Source organism: Salvia miltiorrhiza, chromosome 1 (assembly GCF_028751815.1).
Source record: "Salvia miltiorrhiza cultivar Shanhuang (shh) chromosome 1, IMPLAD_Smil_shh, whole genome shotgun sequence".
Classification (NCBI taxonomy): domain Eukaryota; kingdom Viridiplantae; phylum Streptophyta; class Magnoliopsida; order Lamiales; family Lamiaceae; genus Salvia; species Salvia miltiorrhiza.
Genome location: NC_080387.1, coordinates 27,481,958 through 27,501,676, shown reverse-complemented (window position 1 = coordinate 27,501,676; position 19,719 = coordinate 27,481,958). Strand labels below are relative to the sequence as shown.

The window sequence follows — 19,719 nt, the reverse complement described above, 5'->3', positions numbered from 1 at the left end:
TTTAGAATTTTCACATATTTTTCACATAAAGTTCGAGCTTTCCACGTTGTCATAATTTGAGTCCGAAAATATAAGCGCATGTCATTTTTATAACTTTTATGAAAGTTGAGACCATTTTTCGCATTTAATAAAGTTCGTGCCATCTTTACAAATAACTTCAAAGTTCATTCCATTTTTTATATTTCTTAAAGTTCATGCTATTTTTACAAATCATTCTAAAGTGCGGATTATTATTACTAATGACTCAAAAGTTCGTGTCATTGTTTTTTTTTTGTTTTTTTTTAAGTTCGTGATATTTTTATAATAATTTCAAAATTTAGACTATTTGTTTGTACTCTGTATTTCCCATTTAACATGACAATTTTGACATTTTGGATTTTTCCATTACAAATGACTTGTTGGAAAATTAATGAAATATCCTTGTCCCGATATTGATGATACCAAAAACCCTTAGGTTTTCTTTTCAATAGACTAGATCTTTTTGAACTCAAGTGTTAGAGTTCAGTTAACTAGCTAGACTGAAGTTTTGAAGACTGAATACTGGCGGACTGAAGATCGAAGGACTGAAGACCGCTTGACTGAAGATCACAACTAAAGAGGCTGAAGACAAATACTGAAGTTTTTAAAGGACAAAGATTTCACTGAAGATTCAGTTATGACTGAATAACTAATGCTGACCACGTGGAAATAACGGACTGATACATAAGTCAAGTATCAGTCAACATTCTTCATCGGACTGAAGTCTTAAGTTAAAAGGAAGCCACATACACATCAAGTACAGCCGCATTAATTGCAGAGATATGAAGATCGTCCTTTCTGAGCAGAGCTTTCCTAATTCGTGCTAACTTTTCAGAAGCACCATACTCCTACTGCTAGAGACGTTTATTCCTCGACAAATTAGGAGTCTCGAAGATTGAAGCCTCAGCTAAAAGTTCAAATCTATCTCACAACGGCCGAATTCTTAAAGACCATCTTACCAACGGATCTATTCAAGACTTTGCCTATAAATAGAGCTCGATGATCATCTTCAATCTTCACCGATTCAAACAGTCAAGCTGAACCTCTGCCAAAATTGTGACTCAGCCTATTCACTGCTATCCAAAGTTTGAATCGAAGAAGAGAATATCCAAAGTCCAAATCAGTTTACTGATTACCCAAATTCTCTTAAACCCTTAGGCAATTTCCTTGTAAAATCCCTAGCCTAAGTCTTATATTACAGAGATCCTGTTCACTGTAATACTGTTGGTATTTCGAACCCCTTTTCAAAAGAGTGAAAATAGAGTTTGAGAGAGAGAGAGTTTGAGACTGTTGTCTGAACTCGAGAGTTCTTAGCCCCCCGCCAGCAAGGCGAGTGTAGTCATTGCAACTGCGAGCTGAGAAGGAGACGAGAAGTCCAATCCAGAGTATTGGTACTGAAACCTAGTTTCAGTTTAAGGTTTGATGTGCACCCGTAAGCACAAGCCCAGAGTGAACGTAGGAACTTGTTTCCGAACCACATAAAAATTTTGAGTTGTTTACCGCTTTCGGTATTTATTATTCTCCTTATTTGTGCACAAACTTCTTATTCAACTGAAACTGATAAACTGAAAAGAGAAACATAAACTAACTAAGTGTTTATCACTAAGGCTATTTCTTAAGTTTTATTTCCGCTGCTAGTGTTATCAGTCTAACTGATAAATCCTTGGATAGTCGGTAAGATTTATAACACTCATCTGATTTTAAAATCTAGACTGAAACCTTACGTGGATTATCAGTTAAAGTCTTGTACCTAACTGAAATCAAAATACTGAAACTGATTCAGTATCAGTCCAAACCTCTTTCTAAACTGAAAATTGTTTGACTGTTGACTTCAGTCTAGACCTTTCAGTATCAATCGATACTCACTTCAGTTTTACAAAAGATTTTCAAAAAATAGCCCACTGGTGTATTCCACCACTCCATACACCAGTTCAGTGATCCTCCGGGATCCAACAATTGGTATAAGAGCAGGTTGTTCTAAAAAACAAACTATTTTGACCCGGTTCTATTGAACTAGATCATTTTTTAAAAGAGGATTTTTAAAACGTCTCTCTTCTACGTGCTAAGTGCGTTCTTTAGCTGTCATTTCTCCTACCTATACCATGGAAACTAACTTTAGCAGGTCTTCATCGCTGCCGGCGTTTAGTAATAAAAACTATAACATATGGAAATTCCGAATCTAGAGCTACCTCACAGCTCAACATTGCAAAATATGGGAAGTCATCACCAACAACCCAACCATCATTAAAGAAATAGTCAAGAGGACTCCCCTTGACACCACCAAGGATCCCTACGACGAAGTATAGATAAAAAATAAGGTCGACTTCACCACTGAATAAAGGAAGCAAGATGAGCTGGATAATCTTGCCAAGAACATCATCTCCGGCACTATCCCCGACAAGCACGTCATCAAGATCATGGACTGCAGTACTGCCAAGGAGATGTGGGATATCCTCGAAAGATTGTGCATCGGATCAGAGGAAATTAAGGAGAACAAGCTATCCATAGCTTGTCAAAAGTTTGATTCATTCCTAATGATAAAAAATGAATCAGTCGAAGAGATGAAGTACAGGTTCAATCAAATACTGAACGAGGTTCAGTCTATCTCAAAAGATAAATATACTCAACGAGAAATCAACCTGATGATTCTTCGTGTTCTTCCACAAGGCGATTGGCAGATCTATTCTGTCGCTCATCAGAGTAAGGCCAGATTCAACACGCTAGAGACTGACCAACTGTTCTCAGATCTAAAAGCCAACAAATTCGACATCTGAAGAAATCTAGAGACAAAGAAGGCCGGAATATCAGATAAAGACGCTCCATCAGGTTCGAAGGGGGCTGCACTGAAAGCTTCATCGAAGGATACCAAGAAGCAGTCAAAGGAGTCGTCTAAACTGAAGCCAGAAGAATTTTTCAGTCAATACGCACTACTAACTGAAAGATTCAACAAGATGGAAACAAAGTTTCGCAAGTACAAGAAGTTCCATAAGAGGAACTACAAAGGAAAGGAGAAGGAGTTCAAACCTAGATACTCCAACAACAAGAGTGAAGAGAAGAAATCACCCACTCCCGAGCTCAAAGATGCGGAATGCTTTGGATACGGAAAGAAAGAGCATTGCAGAACTGATTGCCCTGAACTGTCACACTCAGAGCGGATAGAACTTCATGCTAAAAGAGATCGCAAGTACGGAAAGAAGAAGGCAATGGTGGCTGGAGAAACTGAAGACTCTAGATCTTCAACTGAATCAACATCCAACAATTCCACCAATTCAGATGATGAGAGCCAGGCCGTCATGGCTAAAGATGCTGAAAGCGTGGCTGACAACTCCTGCAACAGCTACGACAATAGAATGAATGGGCCTGAGGTAAATTCTCACTCTATAACTCTTAATACTGATAACTCCTTCTTGTTTACAGGAGAAAACTCAGAATCCAAAGGCTCAACAATCGACGAAGTTGACGAGTATGATCAGCTCATGACTGATCATCGACTCCTAAGGTCAATGTTCGAGAATCTCCTACCACAGAATCAAAAATTGGAGAAGGAAATCAGTGAGGATCAGTCCAAGAAGGAGACAATCAAGCTCTACTATCCATATGAGAATTGCCTAGACGAATTGATCATGGAGAACAACCAACTGAAGACAAGTGTCAACACCCTTTAGTTAGAAAAGAGCAAGCACCAGTCTCAACTGAACGAGACTAAAACTGAACTCAAGAAATCAACAGTGGAATACGAGAAAGCCACATACGAAGCCAAGAGACTCAGCTACAAAATGGAGTAGTTGGTCAAGAATTACATGAAGGAGTCTCCACTAATGGACAACTTTCATTCAACAGCTTTGGTGGAAAGCATAGGAGGAAAATTGACCGCCGCTGAAAAAGAAAAATGAATCATGATCCAGGACGTAACTGAAGTTTCTGACGACGACACGCCGAAAAAATCCAAGGATTATGACAAAGAAGAAGTTCAAAAGAGAAACATGATGGTGCACAAGAATGTTCCTCATCCTCAAAACTATAGCAGACTAAATGAGGCACCCAATCAACACAACCTCCAGGAGAGACTGCAGAGTCGATTTCTATCAAAATTCGGGGAATGAACTTCTGGACCAAAACAACCTCAATTCAATGGAGCAAAGAACCAAAATCTTCCTCATCAGTCCAGGGGGAAGAACAAGAATCATCAACAACTCAAACTAATTCAGTTCATAAGAGAGCAACAACCATGGAGACAATACAACGATCAGTCTAGACGAGCTCAAAATCAACCAAGACATCATATGTCTGGATCCTATCAGTTTCAGTTCAGACAAGATCAGTTTGAAGATCCTCAATTCCAGTCAAGACATCATCAGTCAAGAGCTACTTCAGTATCTCAGAGGAGATACAATACTGATCAGAGAAGACCTCCAGTCTATACAAGACCTAACTACAAGAAGAAGAAGGTTCCAAAGAAGAAAGTTGATCAACCAAGAAGAGCCCATGTGCCGACTGAAGAAGTCACAACTTCAGTCAGACGACCAGTCAACAATAAAGGAGCAGTGACATGACGAGTGCTGAAACAGATCTGGGTTTCTAAGGGAACACTAACTAACGCTCAAGGACACAAACATTGATTGGGTACCTAAAATACTTCTTCCTTGCAGGGCAAAACCAGGAAACACAAAAAGAAGGAAGAAGTGAAAGCTCCAAGAAACACCTGGTACTTGGACAGTAGCTGTTCTACGCACATGACGGGCTACAAAGAATATCTAACTCAATATGTAGAAAAAGATGGATCAAAAGTTACATTCGGGAGATAACTCTTTAGGAGAAACTAAAAGTTATGGTGTGCTCAATATGGGTAACGCCAGTATCAGTAATGTTAGCTATATTTCTGGACTAAAACATAATTTGTTATCTGTGAGTCAATTCTGTGACAGCGGATTCTCAATGAAGATCAAGAAAGATGAATTCATTGTGAAGAACAACAAGAAAAATGTGGTGCTGAGAGGAATCAGGCAAGGAAATCTCTACGTCGTATAATGGGAAGATAGTCCACCTAAAACCCGCCTCATAAGCAAGAGCAACTCAGAACTCAACTGGCTATGGCACCGAAGACTCAACCACCTCAACTTCAAAATAATCAACAAACTTGCCAAGCATCAACTAGTAGAAGGACTACCTTCGATAGTCTTCCAGAAGAGGCAAGAATGTGAAGCATGCCAACGAGGAAAGCTAACCAGAGCCTCATTCAAGTTAAAGACAGGACACTCCTCATAACGAATCCTGCAACTGCTTTACATGGATCTATTTGGTCCAGTGTCTCCCAGAAGCTATAACGGTAGAAAATACACCTTAGTAGTCGTAGATGATTACTCACGATATACTTGAGTTATTTTTCTATATAGAAAAAGTGAGACACTGAAGGAACTACCAAAGCTGATGAAGAGACTAAGCGTTGAAAAGCAAATGGATATCATCAGCATCAGATCAGACAGAGGGACTGAATTCCTTAATTCAGTGATTAGAAATTACTTCGAGGAACGAGGGATGAGTCATCAGACCTCTGCAGCAAGAACTCCTCAGCAAAACGGAGTAGCTGAAAGAAGAAACAGATCTTTGAAGGAAGCAGTAAGGACGATGCTAGCTGAATAAAAACTTCCACTGAAGTTTTGGGCTAAAGCCATCAACAACACATGTTATACTCAAAATCGCTCCTTCCTCACTCAAAGACACAGAAAAACTCCATACGAGCTATGGAAGAACAGGAAGCCAACCGTTTCTTATTTTCATGCTTTCGGTTATAGGTGTTTCATTCATAACAACAATAAAAGAAAGTTAAACACTTTTGATAGCAAGGCTGATTCAAGAATTTTCCTTGAATATTCTGGTACTGAAGAATCCAGCAAAGCCAATCGAGTGTTTAACTCTCAAACAATGGTTGTGGAATAAACACCTCATGTTATTTTTGATGAGTCACTTGATGATTTCAGGAAATAGAAAACTGAAGAGAATGTTAAGAACAATGGAGTTTCCAGTACTTAAAAGAACAACACCGAACCAAATGAGGTGTTAGTGTGGGGACCAGGAAGAGATGAAGATACTAAAGAGCTTCAATATCAGAAGATCACACAAGTAACTGAAGGTCCAACTGAAGTCAACACAAAAGGCATCAGTCAAGGGGGAACTCCACCTACTGAAGAACCAAAGAAGTTGAAACTAAAGCACACGTGGAGCCCAATTCACCAACAGATCAGCAGTCCCCTGCTAAACCAGAAACTGAAGCCAATACCGAACTTCAGTCAGCAAATAATGGACCGCAACCTATCCTCACTGGAGAACCTCCATCTTCACCAAAAGAGATCAAGAAATAAAGAAAGTGGTTCGAGCTGCATTCAAAGGATAATATCATTGGAGAACCATCAGATGGTGTGAAGACTCGAAGATCTGTGTGCAACCTCGTCTACGATATCAACCAGAACTGCATCAAAGAAGATGAAAATTTCAGTTGCTTCTTATCGCAAACTGAACCCAAAGATGTTGAAGAAGCCTTAAGATCTACCCAATGGGTTATAGCAATGCAAGAAGAACTCAATGAATTCAACGGGAATTCAGTTTGGGAATTAATGGATCGTCCAGATGATGCGAAGGTCATTGGACTGAAATAGATTTTCAAGAATAAGAAGGACGAGAAAGGCAATGTAGTCAGGAATAAGGCGAGACTAGTCGCAAAGGGGTACATCCAAGAAGAAGGTATTGATTATGATGAAACCTTCGCCCTGTTGCCAGACTGGAAGTAGTCAGATTATTCCTAGCCTACGCAGCGTATAAGAGATTCAAGGTACACCAGATGGATGTGAAGTGTGCATTTCTCAATGGAGTGCACATTGATGAACTAAATGTGGAACAACCTCCAGGGTTTGAGGTTGCTGGACCAGACAAGGTGTACAAACTGAAGAAGACGCTTTATGGACTAAAGCAAGCACCAAGAGCTTGGTACGACACTCTTTCAGAGTACCTAATTGAACAAGGATTCAAGAAATGATCAGTGGACAGGACGTTGTTCACACTAAAAGAAGGAGAAGACCTTCTACTTGTTCAAATCTATGTTGACGACATTATCTTCGGATCCAAATCCGAACGTATGTGCAAGAAGTTTGCTGAAATAATGACAAACAAATTCCAGATGTTGATGATGGGAGAAATGAATTTCTTTCTGGGATTACAAGTAAAGCAAACTGAAGAAATGATACTGATCAATCAGTCGAAGTATGCTAAGGAACTGATCAACAAATTTGGAGTACAACACATGAAGACGGTGAAGATTCCCATGAACACCAACTGAAAGGTGGATCTAGGAACTGAAAGAGAATTAGCTCTTCGACAAAGTACAGAGAAATCATAGGATCTCTGTTATATCTCACTGCAAGCCGACCAGATATAGCCTTTGCAGTCGGAGTTTGTGCGAGATATCAATCATACCCAAAGAAAGCTCACATGGATGCAGCAAATCAAATTCTAAGATATCTCAAAGGCACACCAAATGTAGACCTATGGTATCCGGCCAATGACAACTTCAAGTTATCTGGATACTCGAATTCAGATTTTGCAGGATGCAAAATAGATCGCAAGTCAACTTCAGGCACATGTCAATTCTTAGGCAACAACTTAATTTTGTGGTTTTCAAAGAAACAGACTTCAGTCGCTACATCTACAACTGAAGCTGAATATGTTGCTGCTGGATACTGTTGCTCACAAATATTATGGTTAGTCCAACAATTGAAGGACTCCAGGATCGAAGAAAGGGAAGTTTCCATCTACTATGATAGCTCAAGTGCCATTACAATCTCGCAAAATCCAGTACATTACACCAGATGCAAACACGTCGCTATACGTCATCACTTCATTCGTGAATATGTGGAAAAGAAGGACGTTTCAGTTGAGAAGATTCATACAAGCATTCAAAGGAAACTGATGATGTGTCAACTGAAGAGATGAGTCAACAATTAAGGGGGAACTGATTTCATCAGTTCAACTAAAGACATGGTATCGACTGACTACGATGATCAGTCGACCAATAAGTAACTTTTAGTTATGCATTAAATATAGACTATCTCAGTTAAATCATTCATATGCATTCATATTTTCGAAATCATGTTTTAAGTCACAAATGTTTTTAACTGATATTGTTGAGAAACTGAAACTAAAATATCCTTGTTGGACAAGCTAATGTTTCGAATTTAAAAAGGTCTTTAAATGAACCCGCCTTTTTCCAAATTAATTTCAGTATTTCCAATTTTATTGGTTAATCAGACGAAAGCCTTATTGAGTAACACTATGTAATACCCCGTTTCCTCGAGCTAGGTTTAGAAAAATTTTAAACTTAGATTTAAGATGATTCACGCCGGATTGAGAAAAAGAATTTATTTTTAATTCCAACAAAAATGATTTACAAAAATATTTGTAAATTTAGTTATTGAATTTATATGCATTGCATATTTATTTAATTTAGCATTCAAGTATTTTCACGAGCTTTTAATTAGCAAACCCTGAAGATTATTACCGTTTTCATATTACAACCCGAAAGATTTTTATTTTATTACTCCCACCTACTCCTACACCCACTTACTCCATCAACATCACCACCCACTCCCACCACCAACATCACCATCAATCCCCTGCACTATACCTTAAGCACACCTCATTCATCACTAGTAATTTCAATCATGCTTTCCACTTCATCTCACACACTCTCTTCGTTCTTTCACCCCAAACAAAGTTCAAGAGCAGAGCAACCAAGCAAACTCAGCAGCCAACCATTTCAAAAATTGAAGTGAAATTCTAAAGGTTCAAACTTTAACTCGTTGCTTTATTTCCATTTTCGATTGAGCAACCCATTGATATCATGTTAAGATTTCCAGCCATTCAATTGAATCACACGCTACTGATTTCCCCATATAGCAAATTCAGTTTCGTGTATCAAGTTTTTGAAACAAAATGATATTTACATACATGAGCATACAAATATGTATTCATGAAACATTCTTGTTGAAATGAAGAAAGGAGGAGTCTTGAGCGTTGTTTATGTTTGTCAAGTCTAGATTTTTGGTGTGTCGAGTCGGGTAGACGAGTGTGGTGGCTGTGTGAACTGAGTCGGGAGGTGGACGGAGGCCACGGCGCGGCGGCCCTGCCGCTGTCGTCCGGCCACAGACGGAAGGAGAGCAGGGTAGAGAGGGCGGCGATGGTGGCGGCATGAAGCTGCTGCCGTCGGCATGAAGCTGTTGCTAGGCCACGGACGTTTGAGGGAGAGAAGAAGAAACGGGCGGCTGTTACCAGCCGAAGAGAGAGAGATCAGATGGAAGGGAGCGACGGTGGTGCCGGGAGCTGCTACTGTTCGGCCTAGAGAGGGAGGGAAGCGGCGGTCGGCGGCGGTTCATCACTGCTGTCCGTTCGGCGCGTAGAGAGAAAGGTGGAGCGGCGGCTCGTCGCTGCTGCAGTCGCCGGAGGAGAGGAGAATAGACGGAGGTTAGGGTTCTCGGTCAGTCGAGGGAGATGGTGAGGGTGACCGGAGAGGGTGCTCTTCGCCGGAGATGGCCGTTGCCGGAGGAGAAGAAAGAGTGAGAGAAGGAGGGAGGCAGCAGCGGCATCTTCGCCGCAGCCGAGGAAGGAAGCGGCGCACGGGGTACCGTCGGGTTGAGTCACAGAACCGAGGGAGAGGTGGCCGGAGTTCGTAGAGGGAGATGGGACGGCTGTTGCCGGAAGAACAGTCGAGAGAGAGAGAGACGAGTTGAGGGAGAGTGAGAGAATGATGTATGGGCGTGTGCGGCTGATGGGAGAAGAAAGGAAGGAAGAAAAGTGTGGTGTTGGGCTTAGGTTTGGGCCTTGGATGTTGGGCTGAGAGTTATTTTTTCCTTTGGGCTATTGAGTTGTTTATTAAGCTGGGCTTTCTTATTTTAACAGTGGGCCGATTTTAATTATTTTTGGGCCTAGAGATGGGCTGCCAGTCTTTTAAACAGTTTTGGGCCTTGCCCTAATTAATTTGGATCTTCAATTGGGCTCAGATTATAAAAAAAAAAAAACTTTGAGCTGTCTTGATTAATTAATTAATTGGGCTGCTCTATTTTAATTAATTGAACTATTAATTAGTTTAATTAATTATTTTCAAAGACTAGTTTTCATAATAATATTAAATTATTATTATTATGTGCATATTTTAAGTAAATTACTTATTATATGCTAAGCATGACATGAAATTGCATTATTTTTGCAATAAAAGTATTTATGATTTAATTGGTTTTATTTATAATTCCAATTATTTAAGAAAATCGAGTAAGGATATTGTTGGTGTCCTTAACTCAAGAATTTAGTTTTCAATTATTTATTTATTAAATTTTGAAAACCCGGCTAAGTGAATCATAGAATGTTAAGCACTACACCATGACTTAAGATTAGATTCAAGGAGACCTATTGAGAATAGATTTCTTGTAGGCTTTGAGCATCAGGAGGATTAGCACTGCTATTCCGATTCAGAGATAAGGTTAAACGACAGGCTTTGCCTAGACAGGTGGGCTTACTTTCCAAATGTACAAAGTATGATTGAGTTATTAAGCTCTAAATGTTTCAATGAAATGCAAATTGTTTATTTAATGTAATGAAAACTGTTTATCCAATAAAATGTTTATGTGCACTCTGCTCTGTTTAAGGCTCGCGCAGTTAATCAATTGAGGTTCTCTTATGATCTAATACGTTGTTTGAGAATTGTGTACACTTGTTAGTTGACTCGGTGGGTTGATCTCCATCGGGCTCTAACCAGAGGCGTTATAAGGGTGCTCGGCTGGATGTGTTCCGGAGCATGAGAAATATCAGGCCTGCCTGGGTAGCGTCCCGAGGTCAATTCAACTTGTCTGAGTTACGTCCTCAGGGCAAGTGTCAGCGGGAGACAGAGATCCGTCGGTGGCTAGAGGTCCGGGATCACAGCGAGTAACAGAAAGGGAGTGTGACATGTGCGCACAAATGAAAGAAAATGTTTTAACATGCTTAGAAGTACTTCTTTCAATTTAAAACCTTCTAAGTCATGTCAAGTATGATTGGATAAACTGTCTTTATTAAAATATGAAATGTTTCAGAAAATGCATGCCCACTAAGTACATTAGTACTTAGCCCAAAAATACTTTCAAATGTTTTCAGGTTGGCTGGCTGGTGCTGACGGGACGGAGCTGAGGCTAGAGATAAATTCCTATGTTAGACTTCCGCTGTAGCAATTACTCATATCAGTCTTTTGTTTTTCCCAACTTAAGATCTTCATGTTAAATTTCAAATGATATATTTGACCGAGCTTAGACTCTTCACTACTAAATTTATGCTAATGAATGTCAGTTGTCAGAAGCATGAAACAAAACTTGTGATCCAAAGGGGCATAGCCCGACTTTCTATCCTATTTCGGGTTTTTACAAGGTTGTTCCTTGTTTATTTATATGAATTAGTTGCACCTCGATTATATTTATTCATTCAAGAATTGGGGTGTGACACACTACTAGAAAAACGCTCATAGATAACGGATTTTATCCGTTATCTATGAGCAAAAAAACCGTTGTGTATAGTGGTGTTATCTATTCTATACGTCATACACAACGGTTTCAAAACCGTTATGTATAGTAGCATAGATAACGGTACGATGCGTCATACATAACAGTACGCATCCGTTATCTATAAAGGTTATACATAACGGTTTTTCACCGTTATGTATTAAGATTTTTCCGTTATGTATTAATTTTTTTTTTTTTTTTTTTTTTTTTTTTATCATAGTTAACAGTTTTTTGCACTTTTTATAACGGTTTTAACCGTTATCTTTGATAGAATACATAACGGTTTTTCACCGTTATGTATTAAGATTTTTCCGTTATGTATTAATTTTTTTTTTTTATCATAGTTAACAGTTTTTTGCACTTTTTATAACGGTTTTAACCGTTATCTTTGATATAATACATAACGGTTTTTTGCACTTTTTATAACGATTTTTTGCACTTTTTATAACGATTTTTGCAGTTTTTATAACGATTTTAACCGTTATCTTTGATTAGAATACATAACGATTTTTTGCACCTTTTATAACAGTTTTTTTGCACTTTTTATAATTGTAGTATATTTTTAAATTTTGCAATTTTTATAAAACGACAAAATGATAAAATCAACAATAACAATTTTATATATCATCCAAAATATTCATACATTACCATCCAAATGAACCAAGTATCAAGTATACATCATCATTGCATATTCGATTCAAAATTGAAAGTACCAACTATCTTATAGCTAAAACAAAAATCTATCATACTATGTATTCTAGCACTAAGTCCTCAAGAACTAGTTGCTCTTTCCTGAAATCCTTCTTCCTCATGAAAGTAATCTGCAATAGAGATTTAGTGAAAAATGAAGAATGACCGCTACCTTCAGAATTATTAAAGTGAAACTAAAAAAATAGGCACCAAGATAGGCAATCGTATGAGGTAGCTTAAAGTGCACCCGAGCCCTTCTTTTCTCTTCCATCTCTTCCTTGAGGGCTTCTTCTTCGCGCCACCACGGAGGCGGAGGACCAAGTGGAGGTGGACTCCTTCTGGGAAAGGCGGACGAGAGAGCGGCAGATCGAGGCGCGACAAACTGGGGGAGAGCAGCATATGCCCATCTCAAGAGTTCATATCTAATATGCCAGCCAACAATATACATAACTCTCTCCAAAACCAATTTTCTTCTAAGTGTCAAGGAAAAAAGTACCTTCGACGCTGTCGTATTTGCTCTCTTTCCTCGAAAGTGCTGCTAGGATCGTAACATCCCAATAAGAATTCCCAAACTTCACCTCTAATTGATGGGTGAACACCCTATTATTTGTCAAATAAAAATAAAGAATTACTTTCAAAACCATAATTTTATTTAAAATTCACCAGGAAGGAATCACAATAAGTATAACATTCTGGTATTTTGATAATTCAGAAATAAAACTAAGACATAACAGAAAGCAAACAAAACATAGGGCTAGAAACATTCTCTCCTGGTAAATTAACATTTTCCTCATGGGAACTACAAAATCCCAAACAGCTAAAAGGAGAAACATTATCCTTGCATATTAGGAGTAAAAAGGAAATGTAAAATATAGTAGGAGTAAAAAGGAAATGTAAAATATAGTAGAGAATCACAACCAAACATGGAAAATATAGTAGGAGTAAAAAGGAAATGTAAATGTGAAAATGAAACAGTAAGAAGCTGCATATTAACTCCACTATCCTTGCATCCTTGACATGCTCAATATATTCCCATGAACCACACTATATCACCAGAACAAATGGCTTAAGAGAAGAAAGTATAGGAGAGTAGGAGACAATCACACTCTTCATCAAAAAACTAATTCAAGTCATACAAATCAAATTTAAATGCCTCAGATTAATATTGGTTAGTTCAGAAAAATTTGCATAAATCTCGAACACAGAAATATTAAGGTGGTTGATGCTAAAGTTTTAATAATTTACTTGCTGAATATCGTGCAGTTTAAGATAGCTCCTACTCATCCAGTATCGTGCATAATTCATATGGTTCTTGATAACAACAACAAAAACAACCAACAACAATAAGCATGTTCAGCACTCTAACAACCCAATACATTCATGACATAATAAAGGTTTGATGTAAATTGTAAAGAGAAGGCACACATCTTTCACACATTTCACTTAACATGGGTAACATTATCATGAGGCATCATTCAGCACTATCATTAGTCAAAATGGTTGAACCTGTTGAAGGATTACTCTAAAATCCATCACCAAATAAATTGAGATGAAAACAAAGTTCGTTAGCTACTGTTAAACAGCATAAACCAATGCATCCTAACTTAATTCTCAAGCAACATTATAAAACCACTCCATGCCATAACATATGCAATACCACCTAAAACAAATTCAGCTGTCCATGAGTTACCATATACAAACTCCAGATCTGCAAATCAGTCCGAAATTGAAATAAAGGCAGATTCTAAATCAAAGATATTATCCGATCGTTCGGTTTAGGAGAGAGCGAAAAGTTCTTCTATCATTTCCAGAATTAGCATATAAACCCAAAAAAAATCTAAATTGAACAGCTTAAACAAGCAACCGTGAACTTCATAAACTCATAAGAAACTGAATAAATATAAAAAGAAATTTGCAGATTGGATTGAAACCAAAAGACAAAGAAAAAGGAAGCAAACAGCAAACCTTGATTCTAAACTTGCTTTCGGGTACATCAGTGCAGTCAGGTCGCACTTGATAGTAAGAATCGGCTAGAGTTCCTACGTCCTTCCACATTTTTCCCAATTTACACAGAATGATCCTTTCCCTAGAAAACGGTGAAAGAATAAAGGCGGCTTCAGTCTCTTGTAATGATCTCAGATCTCCACACACCTAAAAATCAAACAAGCACAAATTGTAAAAATTCGGACAACAAAGTTCGAATCTCTTACCACAGTCATCCACACTCAACACACATTAGCAAATCGACATCTAAATCCCTGACCAAAAACAAATCAAATCCCTGACTAAATGCCTATCAGAGTTAATCAAACTAAATACTAAATGGTAGCTGTTTAATCAAGCTAAATGTCTGGTTTAAGGCATTCAAGCAGTAGAGTTAATCGAAAAAGAAAGTCGATGATTACCAAGCATCTCAGGCAGGGGAAAGTTGCAGCAGACATCAAAATTCAGTACAATCATGGTAAACACAGAAACTTGATTTATATAACTCAAACCTGTAGAAACAAGTAAACCACATTTCAAACATCAGATTCTATCTTTTCAACCAAGCTTTGTGTGCTATCATAATTAATTACGCGAAACTTACATTCCCACTCCGGTGAATATAAACAGATACAACTTTCCAGTGAAGATCGCCTGCACCATTAATGTCCGAAATCAATTTCAAGATACTCTAATATATATGTATAGAGAGAGAGAAGGTTGATTTACCTTTGCGAGTTCGTTTGAGAAGCTCAGTGCCTCGAGCAAGCATCTCTTGATTGCAAGCAGCAAGGAAATTCTCTTCGAGCACGAGCTCCTTGCAGTAGCTGCCAGAGTTGTTGCTGCTTGAGTTAGTGTTATTCCCATTGCCTAAACTCGCCCGAAGAGAATTTCCTCGTAGTAGCATCTCTTGATTGCAAGCAGCACGAGCTCCTTGCGACGCAGCCGCACACTAAGGCAGGGCGGAGGATCTGATGCGGGGGCGACGACCTAGGGTTTAAAATTTGGACGTGGGGGAGAGAGAGAGGTGACGGGAGAGGGGAAGATGTGACGGAACAGAAGGAGGTGTCCGTGGATATTGATGGGGAGAGAAGGCGGCGCAGAGAGGTCGGCGGAAGAGGGCGGCGCGCAGAGGTCCAAGACCTAGGGTTTTAGATTTGGGGGTGGGGGTTCTGTAGAAGACAAAGAAGGAAGAGAGAGCACAGAGCCGTTGAAAGCGGCGGCTCGCCGGATTTTATCAGAGGCCATAGAGAGAGGCGATGAGGGTGAAATGGCAGACGGAGAGATGCGCCGGAGAAGGAAGAGCGAGAGAGAAGGAGACGGTAGATAGATAGTCGTAGATGAAGAAAATGCAGGAAAAAAAATTCTACCAATTCATTTGTTATTTTTCAATATAATATAATATAATATTATTTAAAATAAAAAATAAAAAAATTATACATAACAGTTTTCAGAGGCACACATACATAACGGTTCAAAAACCGTTGTAAATGACTCTTATACATAACGGTTCTTTAACGTTATAAATAACTGTTATAAAAGATGGTCATAGATAACGGTGGCACAACGGTTTTGTAATGCCGTTATGTATGCAACTAATAGATAACGCAAAAACATAACGCATTTGTTCAAACCGTTATCTATGCATTTAGACAACACTACATAGATAACGGATTTTCGCAAAACCGTTATCTATTCCTAAAAGTGCGCTCATACATAACGGTTTTTGAAAAAAACCGTTATCTATGCACTGTTATGTATGTAAACTTTTGTAGTAGTGTAAATCCCTTATTTTAAGGAACACGTCTGTCAATCGCCGGTGTCTTTTCAAAAGCCCTAGAAACTGTTCATCTCCCACGACCAATCATTTCAACCTATAAGAATCGTTTGCTTCCACACTTAGACATTTTCTTCGAACTCCCCTACCTTTAACCCTAATTTCCACAACCATTTTTCTATGAGAATCCTCCTCTTTTCAGATCATACACGAAATGGCCTCTGTAAGTTGCAGCTAGAAGGAAGTGAGATATGACTACTCACTTGATGGCCCCGCGTTCCAACAACAGAAGGGATACACTGATGCCGACGAGATTCTGGCTAGACATGGCTGGCTCACCCTCATCATTGCCGAAGCACCCTACTTTATGAAAACTCCTATCAATCAATTCTATGAGAAACTCGCCATAGATTCTGCTGGTGATTTTGTCAGCAACATCAACGTTTTCACCTCTCCCGACTTCAAGTAACAAGAGCCTATGCGGATCAATGTCTCTCAAATTGTCCGTAAGCTCTACAACCTACCGAACACTGGTCATTTGCCCTCCACTATCTCAGACAAGGAGGCAAATGAGACCCTAAAGGACGCGATGCTCAAGAAGGACACCTCAACTGAAGGCACCTTAAAGCTTTCGCTCTACAAACTTAGTCACAAGCTCGTGGCTAAGATTATTCAGAAGTGCTGGATCGGTGCCACTGGATCTCCAGATTAGGCTTCGCAACCTCAGAAGAACATCATGGCTGCTCTGATGAAGCCTGGACCCTTGAACTGGGAGAGAGCATATCTAGAACTGCTCTACAATGAAAGATCCCAGTCAAAGTCACCCAAGATGCTCAGACAAGGGAATAGGATTTCCCAAATCATTCTCGAGGCCACCAATCACGTCACTGTGTTATGGCCTGAGCAAATTCCTGTCACCGATCATTTTTAGTTGTTTAAACAGGTGAAAGGCACCTCCAAAGCCTCATGCAGAATCGCCTCTTCTCCAAAATCAGTTGAGACTGAAGTTCCATCGTCTCCAACTGATAAAGTCTCCTTACCTCACCCCACTGATAATTCCAAGCCCTCCATTCCAACTGAAGAAATCCCTACTGAAATTCCTCGCCGTCCTCGCACCACTCCCAAAAAGACCAAACCTAAACCTAAATCCGGTAGAATCTCCATCAAGATTCCTACTGAAGGAAAGACCCTTCAACCTACCTATTCTTTAGTGCCAGTCTTTTCCGACACTAAAAGACTACACAGGGATGTTGCTACCTTCACGCAATCCTGTTCTAGCCAAGCAACAGAATATCTTGACCATCTTCTTCCGGGGTTTGATATAACCCTTGAAGTCTATCACAACAACCACCGCCTTCTCATCTTCACCTACTATAAAATAGCTCTTTGTCTGCAGATTGACGACCTCAATGCCGTCGAATTCATTGACAAGCTGGCCACTGAAGAGGTCGAGCTGTATAGTATTTTTGACATCTCCAAGCTTTGGAATGTCATACATAACTTTGACAAGGCAGTCTTTGACTATCTTGAGTCCCAAGCCTTCATGCAGGTTCCACTAACCTCTCATGCAGGTGCAAGTACCTCAGGTTCCAAGGATGTTACTGATGATACTCATTTCTTGCCTTCCTCTGAACCTGTTCAAGTCCCAGCCGGACAAATCGTTCTAGAAACTGAAGTTTCTGTGGCTGAATCTCAAAAAGCTCAACCTACGACTGAACCTTTCAGTCAAGCTACTGACGAGGAGCCTCTACAGAAGGATGTTGATACTGTTGGAGCAACAACTGAAACTTCTGAACCTCAACAGGAAGTTTCATTTACTAAAGCAAGAGAAGAGGCTCTTGAGATGGAGACAAAGGCAGCCGAAGCTCCATCCTCTCCAGAGGGTCATGTCGAGGATCTCACTGATGATCCAACCAAGTCTCCCAGCCCTCAAGAATCTGACGTTGCTGATGCCATGAAAGTGGCTGGAAACACTGCCAATATTGCAGCCCAGGGATTCATACCCACTATCCCCACTGATCAAGTTTAAGTTATCCCAACATGAACTAGAACTTCTGAGGGAATTGCTACTGAAGCTGCTGATCCAATCCCTGAGGCAACTCCTAAAGTTGTCATTGCTGAAGCATCGGACGCAGCCCCTGCTGATCAGCCAACAACTGAGGCTGAAAAGCATGCGACTGAAACTGGAACTTCTGATGCAGACAAGACTGATACTACTGACCCTGCTTCAATTGAAGAAGTTTCTCCTCCAGCTCCAACTGAACCGGAACAGGACATCACCATGACCAAAGTTCAAGCCTCGGAGGAAACTATTGATTTTCCAGTCGAGTTCCTCAAGTCGACCGAAGCTTCAACTGTCCCAGCATCAACTGATCCTGTAAAAGATGCTGATGTGACAGTCTCTCAAGATCCTACCGCTGATAAAGCTGCACCTGAAGCAGCTATTGAAGACACTGTCAAGCCGCATGACCCAACAACTAAAGCCACTCCTACTTCATCTAAAGCCAAATCATCTAAAGCTGGACCATATTCTCAACCGCAGAAGCCCATTCCAATATCACTACAGGAAAAGAGACCTATTGCGACATACGCACATGCGACACTACATGTATGCGACGTAAAATTACCACGCTTACACTTTTTATGTCGTATATTTACGTCAATTGTGCGTCATCTAAGATTGAATGTCACAAACGATTGTCGCAAATTATTATGTAACATTTAAACTAATGTCACATCATGTGTCGCAACTGAACATGCGTCGTTAAACTAATGACGGGGAATGTGTCGTGAATTTTGTGCGACAATTATTTAAGTGAAGCACAAAGTGTCATATACGTTGCATCATTCTTGAAAAGAAAATGTCATAAATTTACATCATTACCTTTTGTGACACAATTGATCACGACGCAGAAAATGTCGCAAATTACCTTTTGCAACATAAAAATTAAAGTTTGCGACACATTTTTTATGTCGCAAAAGCTCGTCTTTCTTGTAGTCACAAGGCCGCTAATCAGAGAGTATGACTCTGATGAAGAGATTGATGCACGCCTCAGTGCCTGGAAACAGAAGACTCCAGGTGATATTTCCCTTGAGCGGCCAGATACTATTAAAGAACAAAATCAGGTGCTACTTCTGTTGGTGGCTAACCAACAATCTGAGATTGAGAAGTTAAAGCACCAACTGGAATGCAGAGATATCTACGCCTACAAATATGTTCGAAAGCTGAAGGAAGTTGAATCCACTTTGCACGCTGATATAATTGAGCACTCAATTCAACTCGCCACCCTAAACAGTCGTTTCACGACACTCTCCAGTGCATTCTTTGATTATGCTCGAATTGCATTACCAGTCATAGCTTCTCTTCCATCCCTGGAGAAAGATATCGAGGTTCTCAAGACTGAACTCAAAATTGCTGAGCTCAATGCTAAAAATCTTCATATGGATGCCACCATCAAAATCGACAAACTTCGCGCTGAGATTCTGGCAGATCTTGATATGAAGATGATAGTTGCAGAAGCTCTCCAGCCAGTCAACGCGCGAATGGATAATCTGGAGTCCGAACTTCATGAAGTTCGTGACTGTAGCAACCCCATAGTGATCCAGAAGATGTTCAATGATCTTTAGGATCTGCAAGACAAGCTTGGCATAATCCCCGATGATGATACCAAAAAGGGGGAA

The 19,719-nt window shown here is 39.7% G+C and overlaps 1 protein-coding gene and 1 long non-coding RNA gene across 2 annotated transcripts; both read left to right on the top strand.

Moving 5' to 3' along the window:
- Positions 1-2,435: 2,435 nt before the first annotated feature.
- LOC131005421 (uncharacterized) lies at positions 2,436-3,683 on the top strand. Its single transcript, XM_057932418.1, has 2 exons — positions 2,436-2,718; positions 2,803-3,683. The coding sequence occupies exons 1-2, from the start codon at positions 2,436-2,438 to the stop codon at positions 3,681-3,683; spliced, it is 1,164 nt and encodes a 387-aa protein (XP_057788401.1).
- Positions 3,684-10,380: 6,697 nt separating this feature from the next.
- LOC131018059 (uncharacterized) lies at positions 10,381-11,388 on the top strand. The gene is made up of 2 exons (XR_009100006.1): positions 10,381-10,567; positions 11,191-11,388. It is a non-coding gene; the product is annotated as an uncharacterized LOC131018059 (long non-coding RNA).
- The last annotated feature ends 8,331 nt before the right edge of the window (positions 11,389-19,719 follow it).